Here is a 25,208-nt window from a genome sequence, read left to right as displayed (position 1 = left end):
TGAGACACTGAGACACTGATTTTCAAAGAATTTGTTTGATTGTCTCTCTTTTAATTGTAGGATATGATAATTTAATTCGCAATCTCTCTCTTTCCAAGGTCTATCTTTGTGTTTAATGTTAGGGGATAATATCATTTATTCAGTTATAACAATCTTAAATTTACCGATTTTTTTTTGGTTTAAAAAGAATTGGATGAGCTTTACGGTGCTGTTTGAGCTAATTTCGTGATTATGTAACGTGATAATCCAATAAAGCTTGATCAAGTTGCTATGGAAATGGAAATCCTGTTTGAAATTTTTGTCGAGTTTTGAAGAAACACGTTTCATTTGGTTATGGACTTATGTGTTTGCAGTAGTATTCTGCAGCCTTCATTAACTCTTCTAGATCTTCTCTGATTTTGATCTATATTTTAAAAAATATTTTGAGGATCTTTTCTTTTTTTTTAAAAAAAAATGGAAAAAAATCGATTTCCGATTAATATGCAGTCAACTTTTGTTATTTTCTCTCTTCATCTCTCTGTCTCCTCTCACTCTTATTAGTTGAAAACAAATTTTGTTTGAATTTTTGTTGATTTATTGTTACTTGTTAAAAAAATGTTAGTTTCCTTAATTGATGAAAAATACCTAACTAATATTTTAATAAATTTTTTAGGCCAAGATTTCAAGAAAAATTCTAAGACCAAAACCATAAATAAATTATTTATAGGGAAAATCTGTATACATTTATTCAATGATACATTTAGGTATATCCATTTTTTCTTAAGTAAACTTGTGAGAATATCCATTTGAGAATGCCTATTTCGTATATTTGTCTAACAAATCTATCAACAGCTAAATGCAATGGAAAAGAAACCTATGATTTTTCATGTTGTTCTTTCGTTATCCGAATACTAAAAATGGTTTTGGCCATATTAAACTAATTTTAGGCTTACAACTTGTATTTCAGGTTCAGAACTGTCCTTTCTGGATACTTCTTTGGGAACCCTGGTTCATTCTGGGGTACATCTTTAACTTTTTGGCCTCAAGGCATTCATCAATCAATTAAAATTCTTACAGCAAATTGCTTGAATATTTTAGATAAGCAAAAGATCATAGAACAGCATTCAAGACTAAAGCATCCTTAGCACGTTAGCAGTAATGTAATGAAATTAGGTTCTTATGATCACTTTCATTCATTAAAGCACCCATCATTTCCTTCAGAAGAAATACACTGAGCTCTTCGCTCTTCTGATAGTTGATATAATTTTAGAGAGGTTAGTGTAATACATATTTGTAAAAGTATTATCTAATCTTAGAAGGAGTTCAGTGTGATTACCCTTCTTTTAACAAATGCTTACTTTCTGCTATTTTGAATGTATCAGGGATAAGAAGATGAGTCAGGCTCGCTTGGAACCTTATTTTGACACTTCTAAAAAGCCTAGATTCTTTGTTATCCCTGAAGACTTGGTGATATTGTTGGAACTTTAATAAAGATTGGCTATAGTGGTGTGCCTTGTGCATCCATTTCACTTGCCGTACACTCAGCATTCTCCAACAATACGCGGTTTACCCGGAGCATATACGGCTCAGAATGTTCAGTCAGTGATGGACCAACAAACATCCACATTCTATTTGGCATTGGTGGCTCGGCTACAACGTGGCGCACTCGCAGCGATTACAGTAAGCTCTGGTGGGATCCTAACACTACTCGAGGTTTCGCTTGGCTGGACGAGAAGCCTGCTATCTCAGACCCTGAAGGGCTAAAAATCCCATATCAAATCTCACAGGGATGACACAGTCAGGACCTTGCACTCGCATCCGCGGTTCGGATAGCTCGGATAGTTTACGAGAGCTTCAAACTTGGTTTGCCAAATGTGAGGTGGTTTGTGATGGGAGATGATGACACTGTGTTCTTTACCAAGAACTTGGTCACTGTTCTGAGAGAAATATGATCACAATGAGATGTATTACATTGGTGGGAATTCTGAGAGTGTGGAGCAAGATGTGATGCATTCTTATGACATGGCTTTTGGTGGTGGTGGATTTGCAATTAGTTATGCATTAGCAGCTCAACTTGCTAGAATGATGGATGGTTGTCTCCAAAGATATTTCTATTTCTATGGTTCTGATCAGAGGGTTTGGGCTTGTGTTCATGAAGTTGGAGTGCCTCTTACAAGGGAAGGTGGATTCCACCAGGTATATTAAGTTTCAACCATTTATCTAATGAGACCATTTCTAATTACTTGGAAAGAAATTTACTGTTTTTCTTTATTTTCTCTGCCATCTTCTTTTAGCTTGATATAAGAGGAGATGCATAGGTCTTCTAGCAGCTCATCCCATGGCACCCGCTTGGTAACACTTCATCACCTTGATGAATTGAAGCCTGTGATCCCAAACATACTCGAATGGATGCACTGAAAATGCTTATGGCAGCATACCAACTTGACCCTGCTAGAATAGTGCAGCAGAGTCTCTGCTATGATCATAACCGCAAATGGTCCATATCCATCTCATGGGGTTACACAATACAAATCTACAGAACAATGTTATCAGCTGCGGATTTGAGGATGCCGCTGCAGACATTCAAGACATGGAGGAGTTGGGGTGATGGTCCTTTCACATTCAATACTAGACCTATGAGCCCTGATCCATGCCAGAACCCTGCAGTATTCTTTCTAGACCATGTTTAGTAGTGTAGGCACAAGTGGAACTCTCACAGTCTATAAGAGATTTGTACCTGAGGAAGGAGAGAAGTGCAACGGCGAAGATAACACCATGGAAGTGACGAGCATTCTAGTTTCTGCCTTGAAGATGGACCCAGAATATTGGAAGGATGTATGTCTCTCTCTCTGTCCTTTCTTTGTCTTTCAAGTCTCAAACAAAACCATGAATCAATAGAATTAAAAATGTGTTTGTTTGAGTTTAAAGATGGATTTGAAACTGATAATTGATTTGGCTATATACTGCAACAGGCACGGCGTAGGCAATGCTGCCAAATCATGGATGGAGGAAGCATACAGGAAGGCAGATTGAACATTAGGATAGAAAGTGCAGACCTCATGAAACAGTTACTATTTAGGGAACAGTTGCTTTAGTTAGAAGATTTTACTAAAGATTTGGCAGTAACAGCTCCACCTGTGTAATACATAGTTGCCACATATTCATATCATTTCTTCACTCTAATTTTCACCTGTATCTATTGGCCACAAATACCAAAATATAAGATATATCCCCAATTTTTTATTAAAGAAACTTTCGCTCATCTGATAAAAATAGTGTTTTTAAGGTAATACTCGTCCGCTAAAAAGGCTGTAACATTCTCCAGTGAGAGTTAACACTTAGCAGACAACCCCAAAAAAAGAATAGATTTCACTTACTTTGCTGTAATATCATGAATTCTGAATTTCACTTGAAAATGAAACATGACGAGTGAGCAAATTGGAATCCTAGAATAAAGTTGGAAGTAATCGGTAGAACCCGTCCATTCCAAACTATTTCAAGTACAAATATAATGAACTTGACCAAAATTTAGATGCTGATCAATATACGAGAAACCATGAATGACACTTTTCACCGTCTGTTGATTACATCCAATTACAAGGAACAAGTTCTTCTCAAAGGGAAGACGGAGAATGTCATTCTAACATCTTAACATTCATAAGGTCTACTACTAATTTTGATCTCGGGGTAAAAAGCCATTAAGCAAGACAGAGGTAAATGTATCACGAAGGCACAAACTAAACCATAATATTCCGAAGGCCTTGCATTAATGTGTCAGGATTTATCATACATGGAGAGATAGAGATATCATGGCAAGAAAGTTGAGTAGTAGTTTTTATCATACCAACTGAAATGCATGGTGTAGACTGTAGAGAGAATCAAAAGTTCTGTACAAAAAATAATTTTGGAGATTTGGGGCTAACTATCCTCAGGCAGCTCCTTGGTCGGGGTGTAAAGGTAGAAATCTATCTCAAGCTACAATATATTTTTCAACTAAGTTACAGCAACAATAAGGTTCTATGGGCTACGACAAGAGGAGCAGGGGGGGGGGGGGGTGGGAGGGGGAGGAAGAAATGCCAATTGACAGATGAAAATCAGATTTAACCATATCTACTTGCTGTGACTTCAACTGAGAAAGCCATTCATTTCACCTCATGTAAAACTCGTGCATCTATCAATAGCATAACAAAATTCAATGTGGATGTGTGCCACTATGAACTGCAAAAAATTGTTCAGGTTGCCACAACATTGTAGATAAAGTTAACCAGCAACACCAGCATCTTCAAGGCTTTCTGTTTCACTTGAAGGAACAGAACCCATTTCATCAGGCACCAAACCTCCAACTGCTTCACCCTGTTCTTCTGCAAATGGTCGGAATCCTGCTCGGGAAACACCTCAAGCTGCAATGACGGTGAAATATTGTTCACATGCAGCCACGTTAGTTCCCAAGACTATCCCCACCCAGGGCACTCCTCTGCACCAGAATACCTTTCATCTTCATGACAAGCAAGGAGTTTTAAGCAGTTCAGGTACTGTCTCTTGAAGCTTCTCGCTTCTTTTCCCCCTAATCTTTACCTTCATATATTTTTCCATTCTGCTAAGCACACCTAACCATAGCTTGCAGAAAGTTGACAATTGTGATAAGTCTGGGAGTAATTGAAGAAAAAACTTTGGACAAAAATTTCATTGCAAGGATAAGGGTGCCTTCCATGTTGCGGTACTCCTTCTGAGAGTGTCCCTGCGCAATCTCAAGCAGGTCATCAAGTAAGGTGAAGATCACAATATCAAAACATTGCAACACACGACCATGAGGGACATAAATGCCATCGGCTCCTGTCAAGCAATTCTGCAAACATAATAAAGCATGATTTCTAACGTCCTCTCTCTGGTCTAAACACACCTTCCTTAGACCCTGTACAAGTCTCAACCACATCTCTCCAAACTCCTGCAACATCTTAGCTGCTTGTTCCTCATCTTGTGCTTCCTTAGCTTCACTAGTCCACCGAGCCAAGCAATTGACAGACCCAGCCATGACATCTAATGCCCGTATAGATCGCTCTGCTTGTCCAACACGAGACTCAGCAAACCGCCTTGCAGTGTCTAAACAGAAAGCATAGTTAGCAGGAAGCAAGTGAGCACCATCAGCCATTATGAACAGTAGTGCATCAAATCCAGCCTCAGATGCTTCTATGTGACTAGATGTGTTGGTAAGGAGTAATGTAATTGTACGCCATCCTAATTGAGATCTTATATGAGTAGCATTTGCCTTCACAAGGCGACTAACTTCCTGAGTAATCTGTTCACAGTATGCATCACCAACTCGGGCATCAAGCTTCAAGACAAGTTGCAGTGACCTCAGAAGTTCATCAGCAATGTTTTCTTTATATGGAAGCAACCGCTGGCAAATTCGTAGGAGTCCAAAAACAGCCTTCTCTACCAAGGCACAGGGCATTACAGTTGACTGAACAATATTGGATATGTGCTCATACACACCCTGCCAAAGAATTCCTATCCTGTCCCTGTTGTTCAAAGTGATTGCAATCAGCACTCAAGGCAGAAGACTGCTGTATCTTCATCCTCGGGTGTGCTGTTCCCCTTCTGAGGTCGCCCTGCAGCCCAAATGAGTGCTCTTGCAAGTTGCAAAAGTGATTCAGCTTGTAGAAATTTACTCTCGGTGAAGATGCTGTCAATGTGACACTTCTGTATTGTCTGGAGGGTGCGCTGGTGAGCAGCAAGTTGTTGTTCAGTAGGTTGGGATCTTGGCTCTTCAGTATCAAGAGATAAGAGTTGACTAAATCTCCCCATCAATCCTGAAGATCTCCTTGGAGTGCCAATAGATGGCATGTGAGCCGAGGATAAAGAATTAGTGACAGGCTTTCCATGCACAGTTTCACTAGAGAGCTCAGACTCGTCAGCTGCATCACTGGCAACACGGGCAGGAAGAAGACCAAGCTTGTGCAGTCTTAAGATGCAATCAAGAATATTTCGCCAACCTGTGCGTATGTAATCACCATACCTATTTGCAATAGTGAATACAGTCACAGTTGCCATTCTTGCTTTCATGTCATCTCCAAAGGCAAGGACGGGTTCCTCAACTGATGAAGGGTTCAAAAGTGTAGTGAACTTGCAGAGGGACACTACCAGATCATCTAGAACATCTTCAAGATGGTGGCAAGCTGAGATCTTAGCAACAGCTAAGAATCCATCTGTACATGTTTGGTATACTTCCTCATGCTCAGCATGATCAAATACCACAGAGATGGCAGCAATTGTTGGACCTGACATTATGGCAAACATATCATGATCAAGGTAAGCCTTGGTATCAGATACAATAAATGGAGCAGTTTTTTTGGACTTGTGCATTAGATCAATCCATCGACTAGGTGTCATTTCGGGAAACCCAACGCCTTGCTCAGGGGTAGTGCGGATTTCATTCTTACAAATTGAATGGTAAATCTCTGACAAGAATTCTCGAGGTAGATCATTGCCACCATTAATATGCCTGTTATTCCTGATAAAATCCTCTTCAGTCATCTTCTTTTTAACTTGCACATTGTGCTGATCTGTATTCAGCATTATCATTGAGTATGATAACACAAGAGCAGCATCCTTGTTAGCTAGGATATGTGGTGACTGCTCATAATATCTCTCAGAGAAAGCTTCAAGTACCCTATGAATCTTCTGTGATTCTCCCGGCAGTCTGAAAGTCTCCAAAAATAGACGCAGTGCAGTGTCTAAGTTCATGTCTTGAAAATCAAATGTTCCTGCAAATTCATGAAGAACCTGAACACAGAATTCATCATGATTTCCTAGAAAATCACCAACAAGATTCTTATCCAACCCAGCAGTGTATCGGAAAAAGCAGGCAACACTTTGGGGATCAAGTTTGTCAGGCAAAAGATGTGTTCCTTGGAGAAATTCTAGACCTTTCTTAGGATCACGATTAAAGTGGTCAGCTCCAATCATCAACCTTCTCTTTATGTACTTTCTTCGGCGGACAAAAGGAACCCAATGATTTGGGTCGCCATAGTTCTCACATTTGACCATCCAGAATGCATTGTACTCTTCAAGATTCACTGGGGAATATTCTGAGCTTACAGATCCATTGTCAATTCTCTCAGCCATTCCCTGTATAACAGCAATAAGACCATCCAAAGCAAGAATATGCATGGCAGACAATGGACAATTCACAGGAAATGCACTTTTTGACAACAAATTAGCAAGGTCTTCAAAGACATTACTACAAGTAATGTCACAGTCAAAGTTAGCATACATGTCTACCATAAAAGTCTTTTGCCTGCAGAAGTCAACAAGGGCCTCCATGGCTACCTCCTGCTGCTGGTATGAAGCCCCATATCTGCCCTGAGCAAGCCTCAAAATTACACAAGAAAAGAATGCTTCTAGCTGTAATTTGAGTTCAGTCCGAAGGTGATTATACAGATTGAGCACAACGCTACAAACCATTGAAAGTATAAGGGGGCTCATTGACAACCCAAATTGCATCAAATTGCGAAACAATTCATCCTGAATTAAGCCAAGCAACCTTGGGTGACAGCGAATAGAAGGCCCTCCAAGTTCTATAGCAGAATTAATTAAAGTTAGGGCAAAGAGAGGCACATCCTCATCAAACGCAATAGTGTTTGATCTTGGACCAACTCCCATATGTTCGACAACATTCAGCAAAGAACACAAAAAGTGAAATATTTCCACCATGCAAGGAACACCATATGGTTCAGTCATGAGATGCATGTCATATGGTACACCATCCTTGCCACTAATAGCAATTGCTGTGTTTTCGTCCATCCGAGTTCCTGTAGCAACACTTGCAGCGCTGGGAGCATAGTTTGTGGGCAATGTCTGATTATCATATTCAGAGCTGAGGCTCCCATTCTCCAATTGTCTACTTCCAAAAGCATATTCATTATTAAGGCCCCCAGTCTGAAACAAATAATGAACAACAACAAATGAGACGTCATAAATATCAATTGACAACCCAAAAATGTTCTTTTTTAGTATAACAATTAACAGATTCCCTTTGAATATTTGAAAATGTGACTATGTAAGAAAATGGGTCAGTCACAATTGTGCCTCTTCTGTATAGAGTGTAGGAAGGGAATAAGTTAAGTTATAACAGAAAGGAGCACAGTAGGATATAGATATGAGAAATAAGATGAAACATTAGTTATAGAAGTAGTAGGGGAAAATTGAGGGTATCATGAATACCCTCTGTTTTTGTATCTTCTTTCTCATCCTTGAAGTGTGCTCATCCAGTACACATTGAATACATGCGGTACTTTGGATCTATTTCTCTATCTATCCAGAACTAATCCTATCTCATTATCATTATTATTATTACTACCAACTACTTTCAAAGATGCAAGTTTTCTCCATACCAACTACACAATCAGAATATACATATACTATTATTGGTGGGATGGAAAGACAAAGGAAAGGCAGATCTGTGACGTTCATCTTAGGATGCACAAAATACCTATGATTTAATTATAACCAGCAGGTCAAATTTTACTAATGGCTTATGACACTCAAGGAAAATGCTACACAATTTATTATGATTTAACATCATTGATATTGTAATTTCCGTTAGCAATATTCTAACCAAAGAAAAGACAAGCTATGTAGCACACATACAAGTATAGTAGTAGTGCCGGTTATGGATACATATTGATGTGGGTATGGGTTACAAAATTTTGGGCAAAATAAAATAAAATAAAGCATAGGTAAGTACAGATATACTATATAAAAATATAAAATAATAAAAAATAAAGTAGTCAAAACATCAAATAAATGATTTTTTTCTTTTAATAATGTTCAATATATATATATATATATATATATATATATAACAGCAAATCAAATGGTTTAATTTCAAATTTGATATTTTATAAGGTTCAAATTAGTATTTAGGTAGTATCATCTTAATATAATGTTAGACCCATAAGTATCCGTGTATATCCAACAAACACCAGTACCATGTATGAACTTGACATGGTAAGACAGGTGATTGGAAGTGTCCATGATTCAGAGCAGACAAGTAAAACGTTCCTAGAGCTATGAAAACACTGGGAAAGAAAACTAACTGATAGCATAACATTAACTCTTGCATAATAGGAAATCATTGTTTATTTCTCTCTGACCCCCCACTCCCCAACACACAGATAAAAATTTCCCTTTTCTATTATTTATTTCCTTAGTAGCTAGAACAATAATCAGTAGAGTAAAAAATATGTAACCTTCAAGTAAGGTAAAGTGAATCTTATACCTCCTGTTTCAAATTAGAGCTTCCATTAACCAACGCATGGTCTGTGTTGTCAACATCTTGAAGATGAGAAAAAATACACCTCACAAGTTCATGCATTGTGTGCCTTGCTATCCGCTGCAACAACTCGCCCTTAGTTCCCGCTTGATGAACTATACGAAAACAAGTATCACAATGGTGCAAACATGTTGGTTACTCAGCATTACAGATGCTTTACTTTTCATACAAGCTAGGAGAACTTGCAGTATCTTCATTAAGACGACTTCTTCTGATGAAGGATCAGTCACCTCAAATCTGCAGCTAGTGACAGCATCAACCACCAAGTGCATAGCATCCTCAACATTGACTGTATTTTGATCAATCACATCCAATGTTAAGATCTTGTAAACAGATGACAAGGCAACCCCAGTAATTGGTGCACCTGTCTCATCGGATCGAATCACGTCTAAAAACGGTTGGAGATACAAAGTCGGGTTGATAGCGTGCCACTGATGGTGCCATGAAAAGATTTGTCTCCTTAACGCCTTCAAAGACTGAATGAGAGAGTGCTCCATCTGATCATCGCCGGACATATAACTGCTCCCCCATCTTACATTTCTCCGCATAACTGCCAACACGGCGCCAATTTCAGAATTGATCATGCATGATAAAGTTGTCTTGTTTGGACAGGTAGCATCACAATCCTCAGGTTCCTCCTCTTCTATCGCGTTGATACCAGCCTGCAGCTTCAGACGGCCCATCCTCACTATATCCTTCCGTACAGCCCAAGGATCTGGTACAGATTCAAAAAATAAAACTACCAACCAAAACCGAAAAAATTTCACTCTTTTAAGTCCCAAAAGACAACATACATTACGAGATCGGGATTTCAACAAACTAAATAAAGCATCAAACGGAACAAAACACAGCGTGACAATATTCCAGATTCAATTCACCAAAACATCATCCACAAGCTAAGCACGCAAAGGCAAACATACTACTTCAACAACACCAAATTTAAAAAATTCACAGGTAGATTTAGATCTGATCCATCCAGCATTGTTTCTTCTTCTTCATTGAGTAAAATCCTAGAATTCAGACATCAATTACAAACTAAAGTGAAATCATAGCAACAATCGAAGTTAGTTATTGGAGGTTTCAGCTGCAGAAAGAAGCACAGCTCCAACTCTAAACTATACATAGAAACATAGGAACAGAGAGAGAGAGAGAAACCGCAACGTAGCATTCGATGCAAAGAGGAGCAACAGTGAAGAGAAGGGAAAAGCAGAAAAAAACCTCAGTCGAAGTCACAGCACTGGCTCTCTTCAACTTTCGGAAGTATTTTGGCGTCGCGGTTTTCAGAATTCGCGGGTTCAGCGTCTGCGTTGGGCGAATCGCCTCTGCTTCTGCTTCTCTGTTCTCTCTCCCGTAACCGGGAGCACTTTACTGAGCCTCTGTCTTGTGGAAAAGTAGCGTTTGGAAATCAGAAAGAAAAGCCTTGACAAATTGTAACATTTTCATTTTATTTTATTTGTAGATTACGTAATTAAAAAAGAAAATTTAAATATGTGGCACGGCATGATATATGTACAAATGGCATTAAATGAAAAAAATTCACCATTCTAGTGTAGCGTTCAGTACAAGATGTCTATCATTGTAATATAATTTTCTGCCAAATGACAGAAAATTGACTTAACCTGAAGCATTTTTCTTTTTCAGCTTTGGGGAAAAAATCTGTGTCAATAATAAGTCATTTTGGTGATCTAAGCCGATCTTTCGGGAGAGAAATAACTCGAAGGCTAATTTTTTTTATAGAGTAAAGTATCGTTTTTGTTTTTAACATTGGGGTAAATTCTATTTGTGTCCCTAACGTTTAAATCGTTCTATTTGTGTCCCTAACATTTGTAAAAGTGATTCAATGTTATCCTGCCATCAATTACACATCATGAGCGCTTTAGTTTGAGTTTTAAAAATCTCTTCTTGAAGTTAGAAAACAAATGTCTGGGATAGAATCGATGATCTACTCCAAAAAATAGCCGATCAAATGTTGAAACTAATTCCTACAACATTTACATAATTCACTTTTCTAGGGACATAATTAAATCTAAACACAAATAGTGGGGTATAATATTAAAATCGAACATATCCAAATGAGACATAATTGAGAATGAATATATCTAAGTGAGAATAATTGAAAAATATAATCTGATTTGTTAGTATAATTGATAGTAGGATAACATTGAATCACTTTTATAAACGTTAAGGATACAAATAGGACGATTTAAACGTTAGAGACACAAATAGAACTTACACCAAACGTTGAGGACAAAAACAATACTTTACTCTTTTTTTATATGATTCACCGGTGTCAGTTACGCTGGATTATAGAGTTTTGGGAGGATATACACTGTTGTGATGGTGTTGCTTTTTGAAATTAAGAGGAAAGATATCGGATCGTCCGATTTCTTTGGAGAGAGAGAGGAACACAAATCAAACAGGTCCAATTTGTGTGAAGCAAAAGTTGGTATTGATTAAAATTGGATCCACCGATTTTTTAGTTTGGAAAATTTTTTTAATTTGAGAGAACACTAATTGAACGGTCCGATTTATATTCTATAAAAAAAATTGAAATAGCAGTAGGCAGTCGGACCGTCCGATTTATTTATTTATGCATACATAAACCAAAATTTCATAGAACTTCAACTTCTTCTTTTTCATCGTGAGTTTCAAATCTCAGATCATGTTCTTTCTCTTCTCTCATTCTTCTCCTCCATTCTTTCAGAAAAAATAATAGTGAGATTGAGTGTTTAATATACGTATATTATCATGGATGATAGAGTTATCTTGAAAATATATTGTTATGGATAGATTTTATTACAAACATACGAGGGAGTTCAATTTGTATGTGAAAATTCATTAGATGTTGTTATTCCGTTCACATTGTCATTTGAGGAATTAAAAGGTCTAATTTGTGAGAAGATAGATTCTCAAGTATCTAGGAGAGTATCGTGTATTTTGTACAGGTATCATTTATCTGTGTTTGGTGGGTTCGTTCAATTTCAAACCAAATACGTGACAGATGAAGCGAGCATGCATGAAATTTTTTCAATGTATTTTGAAAATCGCTACCGAATGTCATGCATCGAGTTGTACATTGAGTTTGAGCAATCTGAAGCAGACCGAAATATTGAATTGGAAGATTATAATAGTAATAGCGAGGAGAAAATTGAAAATAACTATGAGATTGTTGGTTCAGGTGAAGACGCAGATGAAGTTGACAGTACTATGAATGTAGGTATGTAAAGAAAGATAGCTATGTGATAGTTTAAAGTAGTAGATCAATAAGATCAGATGAGTAATATACGTGATCTGTGGATTATAATTTGTGATCATAGCATTTGATTACTTTATTAGTTAATAGTTCTTTATTATGGATTAGATTTACTAGTTCTTTATGTAGATAAAATACCTAAAATATAGACTATTATAATTATATCTGTTAAGGTGTATTTATGAATTGTTTATAAAATAAAATAATTTATTACTGTATATAAAATAAATGATTTATTACTTATAATGTATAGAGAGATTTTAATTGTTAAGATATATATATTTAATGATTATTTATGAAAATATATATCTTGCGATGTGATTGTAGCAGAGCTTCCTGCTGTGGTGGATGGTAAATTTACGGTGGAAATGGAATTCAGTTCGAGGGAGGCAATAATCAAGGCAATGAAAGATTATACCATTCGTAGAGGTGTAGACTATCGGGTGTATGAGTCAAAACCGACGACACTATGCTAAATGTATACAATATGGCGCAGGTTGTGATTGGCTAATCAGGGTTACCAAAATGCAGAAAAAGTACTGCTGGGAGATAAGGAGGTACAATGGTAGTCACACTTGTACTAGATCTACTATTTCTCAAGACCATTCGAAACTGGATTCCAAGACAGTTGCAGAAGCAATTAAGCCGTTGGTAGAGGTTGACCCATCTATAAAGGTGAAATCAGTCATTGCGGAAGTACAGTCGAAGTTTAACTACACCATCAGTTATCGCAAAGCATGGTTAGCAAAGCAGAAGATGATGGAGTCAATTTTCGGAGGTTGGGAAGCATCGTACGAAGCTTTGCCTATACGGTTTGAGACAATGTGTCACAAGGAGCCGCTAGCAGTGGTTCACTTTGAAACAATGCCTGCGTACCAGGGGGATGATTTGGTTCCTGATATCCGTGTACTACATCGAGTCTTCTAGAGTTATTACCTTTGTATTAGGACATTCAGACACTGCAAGCCAGTAGTGCAGGTGGACGGGACTCATTTGTATGAAAAATACAAGGGTTGTGTGTTGGTTGCAGTCTCACAAGATGACAATAACAATATCGTGCCTATTGCATTTGCCATAGTGGAAGGAGAGACTTCTGATGCATGGTACTTTTTTCTAAGTAACTTGCTCAACATGTGGTGACACGTGATGGTGTAGGACTTATCTCTGATCGACACGATTCCATCAGGCCAGCTATTGCTCGTAGTAATGGGGCTTGGTCTCCTCTTAGAGCTTTTCATATGTTTTGTATCTGGCATATTGAGTCAAATTTCTTGAGGAAGTTCAAGGCACCTTACCTGCGGAAGCTTATCATCAATATCGGTAAGTTTGAATAAAAGGAACTATATTGTTATTGTAAATACAATTAAATAGAACGTTGTTCATAGTTGAATGTTTTTTATCATAGGATATTTGAGGATGATTCGGGAGTACCAGATGCGCTATCAACGATTACGCGAACGGGGTGAGGCTTACACCAACTAGCTTGACTGGATCCCACGTGAGCAGTATGTTTTGGCATTTGATGGTGGATACCGATGGGGTCATATGACCACCAATCTTGTGGAGTACATCAACTCCGTCTTGAAGGGGGCACGCAATCTCCCAGTCACTGCGCTTGTTAAGGCTACATTTTACAGACTGAATGAGTTGTTCACTAGGAAAAGAGCCGAGGCTGAGGCTTGAATTAATGCTGGACATGTGTTCTCTGAGCTGGTGACCTCCAAGTTGCATGCAAATCAATGAGCATCGGGAAACATACTGGTTAGTTGCTTTGACAGAGAAAATGAAGTCTTTGAAGTACGTGAGATGCCTAGTGGGGTTAAGTATGCAGTTGACCTACGCTGACAACAGTGCGACTGTGGTGAATTCCAGGTTGACCGAATTTCGTGTCGACATGTATTTGCTTGTTGTGCAAATCAGCGGTCGGATTGGCAAGTGTACGTTCATGACGTATACAAGATGGACCAAGTTCGAAGAGTATACAGGACTAGGTTTAGACCACTGAAAAATCCTACAACATGAGCTGCTTATCATGGACCTCGATTCGTTGGCAATCCGTTCCTCAGACGGATAGCCAAAGGTCGGCCTAAGATGACCCGATTCTTCATCATCTTGACCGGTCGGCTCATCATTGACATCGTTGTTGTCCTTCTCATCCTCATCCTCATCCTCATCCTCATCCTCATCCTCATCCTCATCGTCGTCCTCATGGTCGCCATCACTATCCGGATGGTCTATTAGGTAGTCATCAGTCTCATCATCAACTGCCTTATTGCTCTTCTGAATTAGACTCATTGGAATATGCCTAGGGTTTCCACTCTGTATAATCCCTCCTGTGGCATCAGCACTCCTACTCGAGTCAACAGACATTCTACCTCCAGAATTATCAGAGGAAGTGCGAACTCGAGGTCTCGAATCTAATAACCTCCTAACTGGAGTAATACCACCCGGATGTGCCAACTGGTCGGTGGGAATGTCATCATAATTACTTGAATGTGAGTGACCTGGCTCCGGAGCCATGAAACCAAGTAACCGACTGAATGAAGCTTGCTCCCCATGCCTCAAACTGTGGACCACTCCAATACTGTTGATGTAACGGGACTGATGGTGAAAAATAATCCGACGGATGCGTGTGAGGAACATATGGTGTAAAATACTCAACCTCCTGTTGTGGCGATGCCGGTGCCGGTGGTTGTTGCTGTTGATTCTCACGATCCTAGTTACGCCACCTGTCGTCAGACAATCTCTTAGTTAACTTATCTTGTAAAAAATAAAATACAATTTCTAGTCTTTATTTCAAGGCATAAAGTAATTCATTTTACCTGTTTGCAATCGGAAACACTCGGAGATTGCCGAAAATCGGCACAAGAAATGGTAGACAGATCCAAGCCCAAGTAAGCAAAAGTGTCAGTGGACCATCCATCTCCTTACAGTCGACACGAGTTGCCCTACACAATGATCTATACAAGTGTGCGAGGCATGCCGATTCCCAACTAAACTGTATGATCCCAGCGAAGTTACGGAGCAAAGGCAGAAATTTCCAATGCACCGCTGCAACCGACTTGTTTCCAAATAGAATTGTCCCAAATAACAACATTATGTGACATTTTACGTACCTCTGAATGTGAATATCATCATTCAAGACTATGAGATCTTTCAAACCCCTAAACCACGTCAATTTTATAAAGCTTCCTCTACAGTCCATCTTCCTCGGTGCAACCCCAAACTGGTGCAAGCACTCGGCCTCCAAGGCCTCAAAACTACTCATGGTCGGTCCTGTAACCGAAAGACCATTTGTCGGCAGACCAAGAATTATCGCCACATCCTCCAACGTCACAGCACACTCACTAATCGGAAAATAAAATGTGTGAGTCTCAGGCCGACATCTCTCGATTAAAGCATTAATCATTGCTGACTGACATTGGATGACTCCAATCTGAAAAACATGATAAAAATCAATCTCCTGTAAATGCCCCTCAACAATTTGGTTGTACGAATCCAACGACTTTAAATGGTCACATATCAACATCCGTGAATCCTACAATATCACATTTCCGTTATAACTACCAGTATAATTGCATTTCAAACATACATAGTAAATCTGTTACACAAAAATCCTACATTCATATTTATTAGCTTATAACAAAATTTAATTAACCTTAACTAAATAACTAGAATAATTTCAGTAATGATAAATTATTTATAAAACTAGTATATATTTTTTCTTCTTTTAACCTCTAACATTATTATTATTATTATTATTATTATTATTATTATTATTATTATTATTATTATTATTATTATTATTATTATTATTATTATTCATAAAACAATATATTAAATTTATATTTTAGGTATAGTGTTTACTAATTTATTGTCTAAATTACACTAAATTAGGTTAAATTCAATTATTAATAATCATAAATAATTTATTAAATTCATATTTTTTTTTACTTAACTTAAACTATCCTAAATTCATACTTCTATTTCTAGTACAATATAATTAAAACAAAAATATATTAATTAAAATTTCATTCCAACACATAATAATAATAATAATAATAATAATAATAATAATAATAATAATAATATCTACAGATTTTATAAATTGGTTTCATTACAAAACATATTAATCAATAATCATAAATTTCATTCCAAATCAAAACATACCATATTATTAATTAAAATTATTCAGAGACTTTATAAAAACTAAATAATTCTATTTTAATCTCTATTTCTACCACCTAACAGTAACAATATCATACATACATGTGTAATCTCTACTTAGTACTATTATAATATTGTTACTAAAATCAAATATTATCACTATTATTTTTATTAAATTAAAATATTAAAAAATAAAAATTTACATAATTTAGATGTCCAAGATAATTAACAATGTGAAGATCTGACTGTTCACTTCTTTAATTTTTGGTCTTCTTGGCATTGTATTTAAATGTTTTTTCGGCTGCTCTGTGGTCCAACAGTGGTTGAAAATGAAGATGGTTGTGGGGTTAGAGAGCAAGCAGAAATAGAGATAGTATATGAGAGTGAAAATGATGGCTGCTGGAAGGGGGTGACACTCGAATGGGGTATAGGAAGCAACGAAGTCAACCAGGAGTCCGCTGCATGCGCGCCACGTGGATTCAGTATGCAAATTGGACGGTCCGATTTGTGTACCATCCAATTACTGAAATCGAACCATTCGATTACAGTTTCCCTATCAGTCCGATCGATTTGCTCGGCGCAGCCATCACAGCTCGGTGAAACACCATATATCTTCATAACCATGCTATATACCAACAATCACTCCATATCAAAATTAAAAAACTCATAAGTCGAACACAAGTATTGTATTTTTTTATTTCTCTAATTTTATTACGTACAAAATAATAATAAGAAGGTTTTCTTATCTTTTATCTTGTCCATTGATCATGCTTTCTTTTAGGCTTTTAGCAGTAAATTGCTGAAATACACTGTTTTCATGTTGCTTTTTTATTTTTTATTTTGACCTGTATCAATATGAGGTGATTTTTCAAGTGGTCATTCTTTCTTTTTTTTTTTTTTTAAATAAATTCAAATGCGATTCTAAGATAAGAATAATTCTGAAATAAAAGAACAAATTAACTAAAAATTAATTATTTTTAAATTTTTTGATCGAATCATACATAATCAAAATTAGTACACCAATAACAACAGTTTTTATCCACTAAACAGGATTGATTACAAAAATCAAATAGTGTCATTATATCTTATCATGTATCATATTTATAATAAGACCGTTTACATAATAAAAATTAGTAATCTAAGTTAATTATATTCTTTTATATTTTATAACTACCTTTATTTTAGAGAATTAAAATATAATTAAGTCGTAGGAAAAAAAAAGACATCAAACGATCAAGCATTCATATTGTCACTAAGGTGAATGAAACTGCAATATCTTAATAAATTTAGCCAATAAGTATTTTTTTTAGGGCATTTGGCTAAAGATTTGGAATTAAAAAAAAGTAGTCCTAATCGCTAATATTGATTGAATGATTTAATATTCCTTTATCAATTCAAAACTTGTGTCGTTTGCAACATTATCATACCGAGTAACATACATGTAGCAGCTACTAGCTAGAGCCAAGAGGAAACATAAATCTCAAGATCTGTCAAATTAGCAAGACAGTAATACTTGAGGATAATTTCCTGTGTACTTGTTGCAACAAAGAAGAGTTCTCATCTTTACAAGCACTCAACAAGGGAAGGGAAGGGAAGGTAAGCACTATATTTATATAACATGTATCTCCAACCAAAACTCCCACTATTCTATTACCACTAGTTCAAGAGGAATACCAAAATCACAGGCAACTTTAATTCTCATATTTGGCCTCATTAACTAGTTCCAATATCTATCACATTATGCAGAATCAGCTTCAGAACCCAAACAACCCAAGATAGAAACAGGAAAACCTATCAAGGACTGATATTGCGGGTTCGTAGCGGCAAGCATTGAAAAAGCCAACTCAGGTAGCCTAGGAACCAACACCAGCACCATCTTGGCTCACTGTTTCATTTGAAGAAACAGAAGTGTTTGCGTCAACGGCTTCAATCTGTTTATGCGGTGCCTGCTGAAGCTCTGGAGCAGGGAACACCTCAGACTGCAATGATGGAGCAATATTCTTCATATGTAGCCATGTCAGTTCCCACAAACTATTTTCACCCACGCCACTGCTCGGTAAAAGTATGCCCTGTGATTTCATGACAAGCAAAGTGTTCTTCAGGAGCTCAGGCACAAGCTCTTGAAGCTTCTCACTTCTCCTTCCCCTAATTTTTGCTTTCGTATATTTTTCTGTCCGATCTAGCACAGCGACCCATAGTTTTGAGAAATCTGTCAATTGTGATAGTTTGGGGAGTGACTGGAGGAAAACCTTAGACAAGAGCTTCAACACAAGAATAAGTGTCCCTTCCATGTTCCGGTATTCCTTTTGATAGTATTCCTCAGCGATTTCAAGCAGATCATCCACTGCAGTGAAAATCACTTGATCGAAACACTGTAACCACAAATCAGGTGGGACATGAATCCCAACAGCTCCTGTCAGGCATGTCTGTAGAGACAACAGAGCATGATTTCTAACCTCCTCTCTTGGGTCCAAACATACCTTCTTTATTCCCTGCACTAGCCTCAACCACATTTCCACAATGTCCTTCAACATCTTCTCCACTTCCTCATCTTTTCCTGCCAGCTTAGCATCACTAGTCCACTTCTCTAAACAATTGACAGAACCAGCCATAAGATCTAGCGCAACCACAGACCGTTCTACCTGTCCTAAACGGGACTCAGCGAACTGCCTTGCAGTATCGACACAAAGAACATAATTTGCAGGAAGCAAGTGGGCCCCGTCAGACATAATGAACAGCAGTGTATCAAATCCAGCCTCAGACGATTCCTGGTGCCGAGCAGTGAAGGAAAGAAGTGATGTAATTGTCCGCCATCCTAACTGAGATCTGACATGAGAAGCATTTGCCTTTACAAGCCGACTGACTTCTTGAGTAATCTGCTCATAATATATATCTGCAACCCGAGCATCAAGTTTCAAGACAAGTTGCAGGGACCTCAAAAGTTCATCAGCAATGCTCTCTTTGTATGGAAGTAAGCGATGGCAAATCCTTAGAAGCCCAAAAACGGCCTTTTCTATCAGTACGCAAGGCGTCACAGTTGACTGAACAATATTGGATATGTGCTCATAAACATCCTTCCATAGAAGTCCAATTCTGTCCCTATTATTCAATGTGATTGCTACTAGTAACTCCAGGCAGAAAACTGAAGTATCTTCATCCCCAGAGATGCTGTTACCTTTTCGAGGTTGACCTCCAGCATTAATGAGTGCTCTTGCAAGCAGCAATAGAGATTCGGCTTGCAGAAATTTACTCTCAGTGAATACAGTATCAATGTGACACTTCTGAATTATTTGTACAGCCTGCTGATGAGCAACAAGTTCTTCTGCAGTTGGTACTGATCTAGGCTCTTCAGTGCCAAGATATAAGAGTTGACTAAACCTACTCATCAGTCCAGATGATCTCTTTGGAGTACTAACAGATGGAAGTTGAGTTGATGACGGCAAGTTGGAATTAGGTTTTCCATGTCCGGATTCTGCAGAAAGCTCTGACTCCTCAGCTGCATCACTCACCAAACGAGTAGGAAGAAGGCCTAACTTGTGCAATCTTAAGATGCAATCAAGAATATTTCTCCACCCTGCTGCACCAATGTAATCACCATAGCTATTTGCAATAGCAAAAACTGTCTCAAGTGCCATTCTTACTTTTGTGTCATCTCCCAGGGCTTGGACAGATTCCTCAACTGAGAATGGATCCAAAATGCTAATGAACTTGCAAAGGCACACAACCAAATCATCAATTACATTTGCAAGATGATAGTGAGCTGATATCTTTGCAACAGCTAAGAATCCATCGATACAAGTTTGATATATCTCTTCATTTTCAGCATTATCAAATACCACCGAAATGGCAGCAATTGCTGGGCCTGACAATATGGCAAACATATCATAATCAAGGTCTGCTCTGGAATCAGATACAATAAATGGAGCAGTCTTTCTGGACTTGTGCATTAGAGAAATCCACCGACTTGGGGTCATTTCAGGAAATCCAAAACCCGGTTCAGGGGTTGTGCGGATTTCATTCTTACAAATGGAATGATAAATCTCTGACAGGAATTCACGAGGGAGGTCATTCCCACCATTAATAAGCCTGTTATTCCTGATGAAATCCTCTTCTGTCATCTTCTTTTTTACCTGAACGTTGTGATGATCCGTATTAAGCATTATAATTGAGTAGGATAACACGAGAGCAGCATCCTTGTTAACAAGAACATCTGGTGATTGCTCAAAATATCTCTCAGAGAAAGCTTCGAGCACCCTATGTATCTTCTGTGATTCTCCAGGAAGCCTAAAAGTCTCCAAAAATATACGCAGGGCTTTGTCTAAGGTAATGCCTTGGAAGTCAAATGTTCTGGCAAATTGATGAAGAACCTGAACACAGAACTCATCGTGATTTCCTAGGTAATCACCAATGAGATTCTTATCCAACCCAGCAGTGTATCTGAGAAAGCAGGCAACACTTTGGGGATCAAGTTTATCAGGTAAAAGATGTGTTCCTTGGAGAAATTCAAGGCCTTTCTTAACATCACGATTGAAGTGATCAGCCCCTATCATCAATCTTTTCTTGAAGTACTTTCTTCGGAAGACAAAAGGAACCCAATCATTTGGATCACCATAATTTTCACATTTTTCCAGCCAGAAAGGAATATACTGTTCCAAATTCACAGGAGAACGCTCGGAACTTACAGATCCATTGCCTATCCTTTCAGCCATTCCCTGCATGACAGCAATAAGACCATCCAAAGCAAGAATATGCATGGAAGACAACGGATTGTTCACAGGAAATGCACTTTTGGACAACAAGTTAGTAATGTCTTCAAAGACATTACTACAAGTTATATCACAGTCATAATTAGCATACATCTCTACCATGAATGATTTTTGCCTGCAAAAATCAACAAGGGCCTCCATGGCAACCTCCTGTTGCTGATATGAAGCCCCATATTTGCTTTGTGCAAGCCTCAAAATTACACAAGAAAAAAATGCTTCCAGCTGTAACTTGAGTTCCTTACAAAGATGATGATACAAATTGAGAACAATGCTGCACACCATTGAAAGTACAAGAGGGCTCATTGACAAACCAAATTGCATAAGGTTGCGAAATAATTCATCCTGAATTAAGCTCAGTAATCTTGGGTGACGGCGAAAGAAAGGTCCTCCCAACTCTATGGCTGAATTGATCAAAGTTAAGGCAAAAAGAGGCACATCTTCATCAAATGCTATTGTGTTTGATCTAGGATTCATTCCCATATGCTCAACAACATTCAACAAAGAACACAGGAAGTGAAATATCTCCACCATACAGGGAACCCCATATGGTTCAGACATAAGCTGTAATTCATGTGGATCAGTCTCGTTGCCATTGCTAGCAAAAGCTGAGTTTTCATCCATTACGGTTGACGTTACAGCACTTGCAATACCGGAAGAAATTCCTAGTGGTTCACCATCATATGAAGAATTCTGGCTCCCATTCTCCAACAGTCTGCTAAATACAGTGTTCTCATTGTTTTGTCCACTGGTCTGAAGATAAATAAATAAACCAGTGATTAAAATTACAATTTTATGCATGTCCTGACTTTGAAAATCAGTAACTACGTTACTTTGTTTTCTTTTCTCCTTTTCTTGGAGATGCATGAAAGTGCTACAGAACAGCTGGGTGTCAATCATAGTTGTATATTGTCTTTCGTTATACAAATAACATTTTCAAAATAAATACTTTTTAAAGGATTTTTCCTTGTTTCCTAGTAAGTTCCAGACAATCCACAAGCCACAAAATATTTCTAGGTCAAATAGACCCTTTCTTATTTTTGCTGTGCTGCATCTGAAGGGAAAGCAGCAAGAGGGATCTAAGTCCATTTTATGCAATTCTATAGACCCAATCCACAAACATAATTAACTGGTCAAACAGCATAAAATTTGTCGTGAACAAGTTATTGGAAACTAAAAAGATTTATAATGTAAGCAGAGTGAATAAATTTTTTTTAAGAGGAGAGGAGGGGAGGGAGGATTAAATAAGTTAAGGAAGATTTCATTTTTGAACAATTTCACAGTTTTTTAAGCTGCAGATTACAAAGAACAGCACAAACAAAAATCCAGCATAAATAAAAATCTTCTCTCCAAGCAAAACTCCTACTTTTTTTCCATTCAATTTTTACAGCTCCCAGCAAGTGACAAAAAATTGCATGAAAAAGTGACAAATGCAACCCAAAAGTAACAGGAATCCTATACCTCTTGTTTTAAAGGAGAGCTCTCATTTATCAACAAATGCTCTGTGTTCTCAATATCCTGAAGGTGAGAAAATATACACCTTACAAGTTCATGCATAGTGTACCGTGCTATCCGCTGTAACAGCTCACTTTTGGTTCCTGCTTGATGAACTATATGGAAACAAGAATTTACTATGGTGCAAATGTGTTGATTACTCAGCGTAGCCGATGCTTTACATTTCACACATGCTAGAAGAACTTGTAATATCTTCATCAATGCCACTTCTTCTGATCCAGGATCAGTCACCTCAAATCTGCAACTTGTGATAGCATCAACCACCAAGTGCATGGCATCCTCAATGTTGACCGTGTTTTGATCTATCACATCAAGGGTTAAGATCTTGTAAACAGATGAGAGAGCAACACCTGTGATTGGTGCACCAGTTTCGTCTGATTTAATTACATCCAAGAAAGGCTGGAGATACAAGACTGGGTTGATGGAATGCCATTGACCTTGCCATGAAAAGATTTGCCTCCTTAATTCCTTTAAAGACTTAACAAGAGAGTGCTCCAATTGGTCATCATCTGCCATATAATGAACCCCCCATCTAACATTTCTTCGCATGACCGCCAAAACAGCGCCAATTTCAGCATTGATCATGCATGCTATACTATTTCTATTAGTATACCCAGATTGATCCTCTATTGCATTGATACCAGTTTCCATCTGCATCTTTAGATGTCCCATTTTTCCAAATGAACCAGCTTGACATTTACCAGAAGAACACTGAGATTAACGAAAGCCCTAGGAAAAACAATATGTTGAAAGAGACAATCAGGAGAGTGATAAGGGTTTTAAAAGCAGGGTTAACACAATCAAAAATTCAACGCAGGTAGTACGCCTAGTTAATATCTATAAATAGACCATATAAAGTACACATACAATTTCCCCTAAAAATTGACTCACTGACTACTCCATCAATATAGTAACTGGACAATGTTTTCATGCCTTATCCTTAATAAGGGCACAGAATGTTTAGGCCACAGAAAAGATCAGTAGCAGAGAATAACAGAGTATCTATATCTACAACCAGCAATAACATTTTAAGTTTCCACTACCAAGTAAATCCAGCAACTCCCCTTGTCTTGGTTTAAAAACGAGAAGAGGAAAAAAACAACAAAGAGCTGTATAAGTAAAACCACTCATTTACTGATGTTAGGTTTGAGATTATGAATGAGAATTTGGTTCCTTTAACCAAAAGCTGAAAAATTCATGGGTGCACTTTGAAATCTGAAGGCATTATTTAGAGGACCACACTGGGACATGAAAGATCACAACAAAGGAAAAGACGTTGCACGCCAAAATAATAGTAACTGTGACAAAATTAACCCATTTCAGGACGGAAATCAATTCAGATGTATCCATAACACAACTCCAAACATATAACATTAAATGATCGAATTGCCTGAAAAACACAAATTTTATGTAAATATAAATAAACCTTAGATCTACCATTAAATCTGAACCTTATGATTAAACCCATTTCCGTTGACAAATCCCCATAGCACATTAATAATGATCTAATTCATTGGACCAACGAGACCCATTCAGAATTAGATCAAAATTCTTAAAAGTTGAATACAAAGGGGTATCTAGGACTATATAAGGTTAAAAATTTTCTCACAATGGCAATGCCCAAAGGAGCCAAAGAAGGAGAAGAATGAAAAGAAACTTACGGTGAAAACAAGTGGAGGATGCAAATTGGAGCTGGTAGTGGTGGTGGTGGTGGTGGCGGTGGCCAGATTGTATTGGCTGTTAATGGAGTGTGGAATTGAGAATCATGTGCGATGGGGAGTTCTGCTGAGAAGCTCCCCTTCCCTGCTCTTGTCGGGGCCTTCTCTCTCTCTCACTCACTTTCTCTCTCTTCTTTCTGTTATTTGGATTTGAATTTGCTTATGTACCCTTCTACTAACTCCAAATTACTGTACTCATACACTTTCTTCTTTCTGTTATTTGGATTTGAATTTGCTTATCTACCCTTCTACTGACTCCAAATTACTCATACTCTCTTGTTTACGATGGCCTGTAGCATCTTGGGAATTTGTTTTCATTATCTATCTATACATAATTAAAAGAGTAATTACCCAAATCAGTCCGAGGATTTTAGAATCGGACATTTTAGTCTCCAAAAAAAATTAATACACGGATCAGTCCCTAAGGTTTTACTCCGGCAGACAAATCAGTCCCCAGTTCATTTTCCGGCAGAGTAATT

General features: G+C 37.7%; 1 protein-coding gene and 2 pseudogenes across 1 annotated transcript; 1 reads left to right on the top strand and 2 right to left on the bottom strand.

Annotated features, from left to right (window-relative positions):
- The first annotated feature begins 730 nt into the window (after positions 1 to 730).
- On the top strand, positions 731 to 3,094 carry LOC112735451 (uncharacterized; annotated as a pseudogene).
- A 1,005-nt stretch (positions 3,095 to 4,099) lies between these two features.
- Positions 4,100 to 10,738, bottom strand: LOC112733640 (ARF guanine-nucleotide exchange factor GNOM-like; annotated as a pseudogene).
- A 7,357-nt stretch (positions 10,739 to 18,095) lies between these two features.
- Positions 18,096 to 24,899, bottom strand: LOC112733641 (ARF guanine-nucleotide exchange factor GNOM). Its single transcript, XM_025782676.3, has 3 exons — positions 24,673 to 24,899; positions 22,958 to 23,740; positions 18,096 to 22,249 (listed from the first exon to the last, which is right to left on the bottom strand). The coding sequence occupies exons 2-3, from the start codon at positions 23,681 to 23,683 to the stop codon at positions 18,587 to 18,589; spliced, it is 4,389 nt and encodes a 1,462-aa protein (XP_025638461.1). The 5' UTR covers positions 23,684 to 23,740; positions 24,673 to 24,899; the 3' UTR covers positions 18,096 to 18,586.
- Positions 24,900 to 25,208: the final 309 nt, after the last annotated feature.

This window comes from Arachis hypogaea, chromosome 13 (genome assembly GCF_003086295.3).
Source record: "Arachis hypogaea cultivar Tifrunner chromosome 13, arahy.Tifrunner.gnm2.J5K5, whole genome shotgun sequence".
In the NCBI taxonomy this organism is placed as follows: Eukaryota; Viridiplantae; Streptophyta; class Magnoliopsida; order Fabales; family Fabaceae; genus Arachis; species Arachis hypogaea.
The sequence above is the reverse complement of the archived record's forward strand: the minus strand, read 5'-3'. Positions and strand labels throughout refer to the sequence as shown.

Bases quoted from the DNA above. Each gene is read 5' to 3' on its own strand.
- LOC112733641 (XM_025782676.3), bottom strand. From the start codon at position 23,683: ATGGGACATCTAAAGATGCAGATGGAAACTGGTATCAATGCAATAGAG. The intron at 22,250-22,957 runs GTATAGGATTCC...ATTTATCTTCAG, and splicing joins GCTCTCCTTTAAAACAAGAG to ACCAGTGGACAAAACAATGA.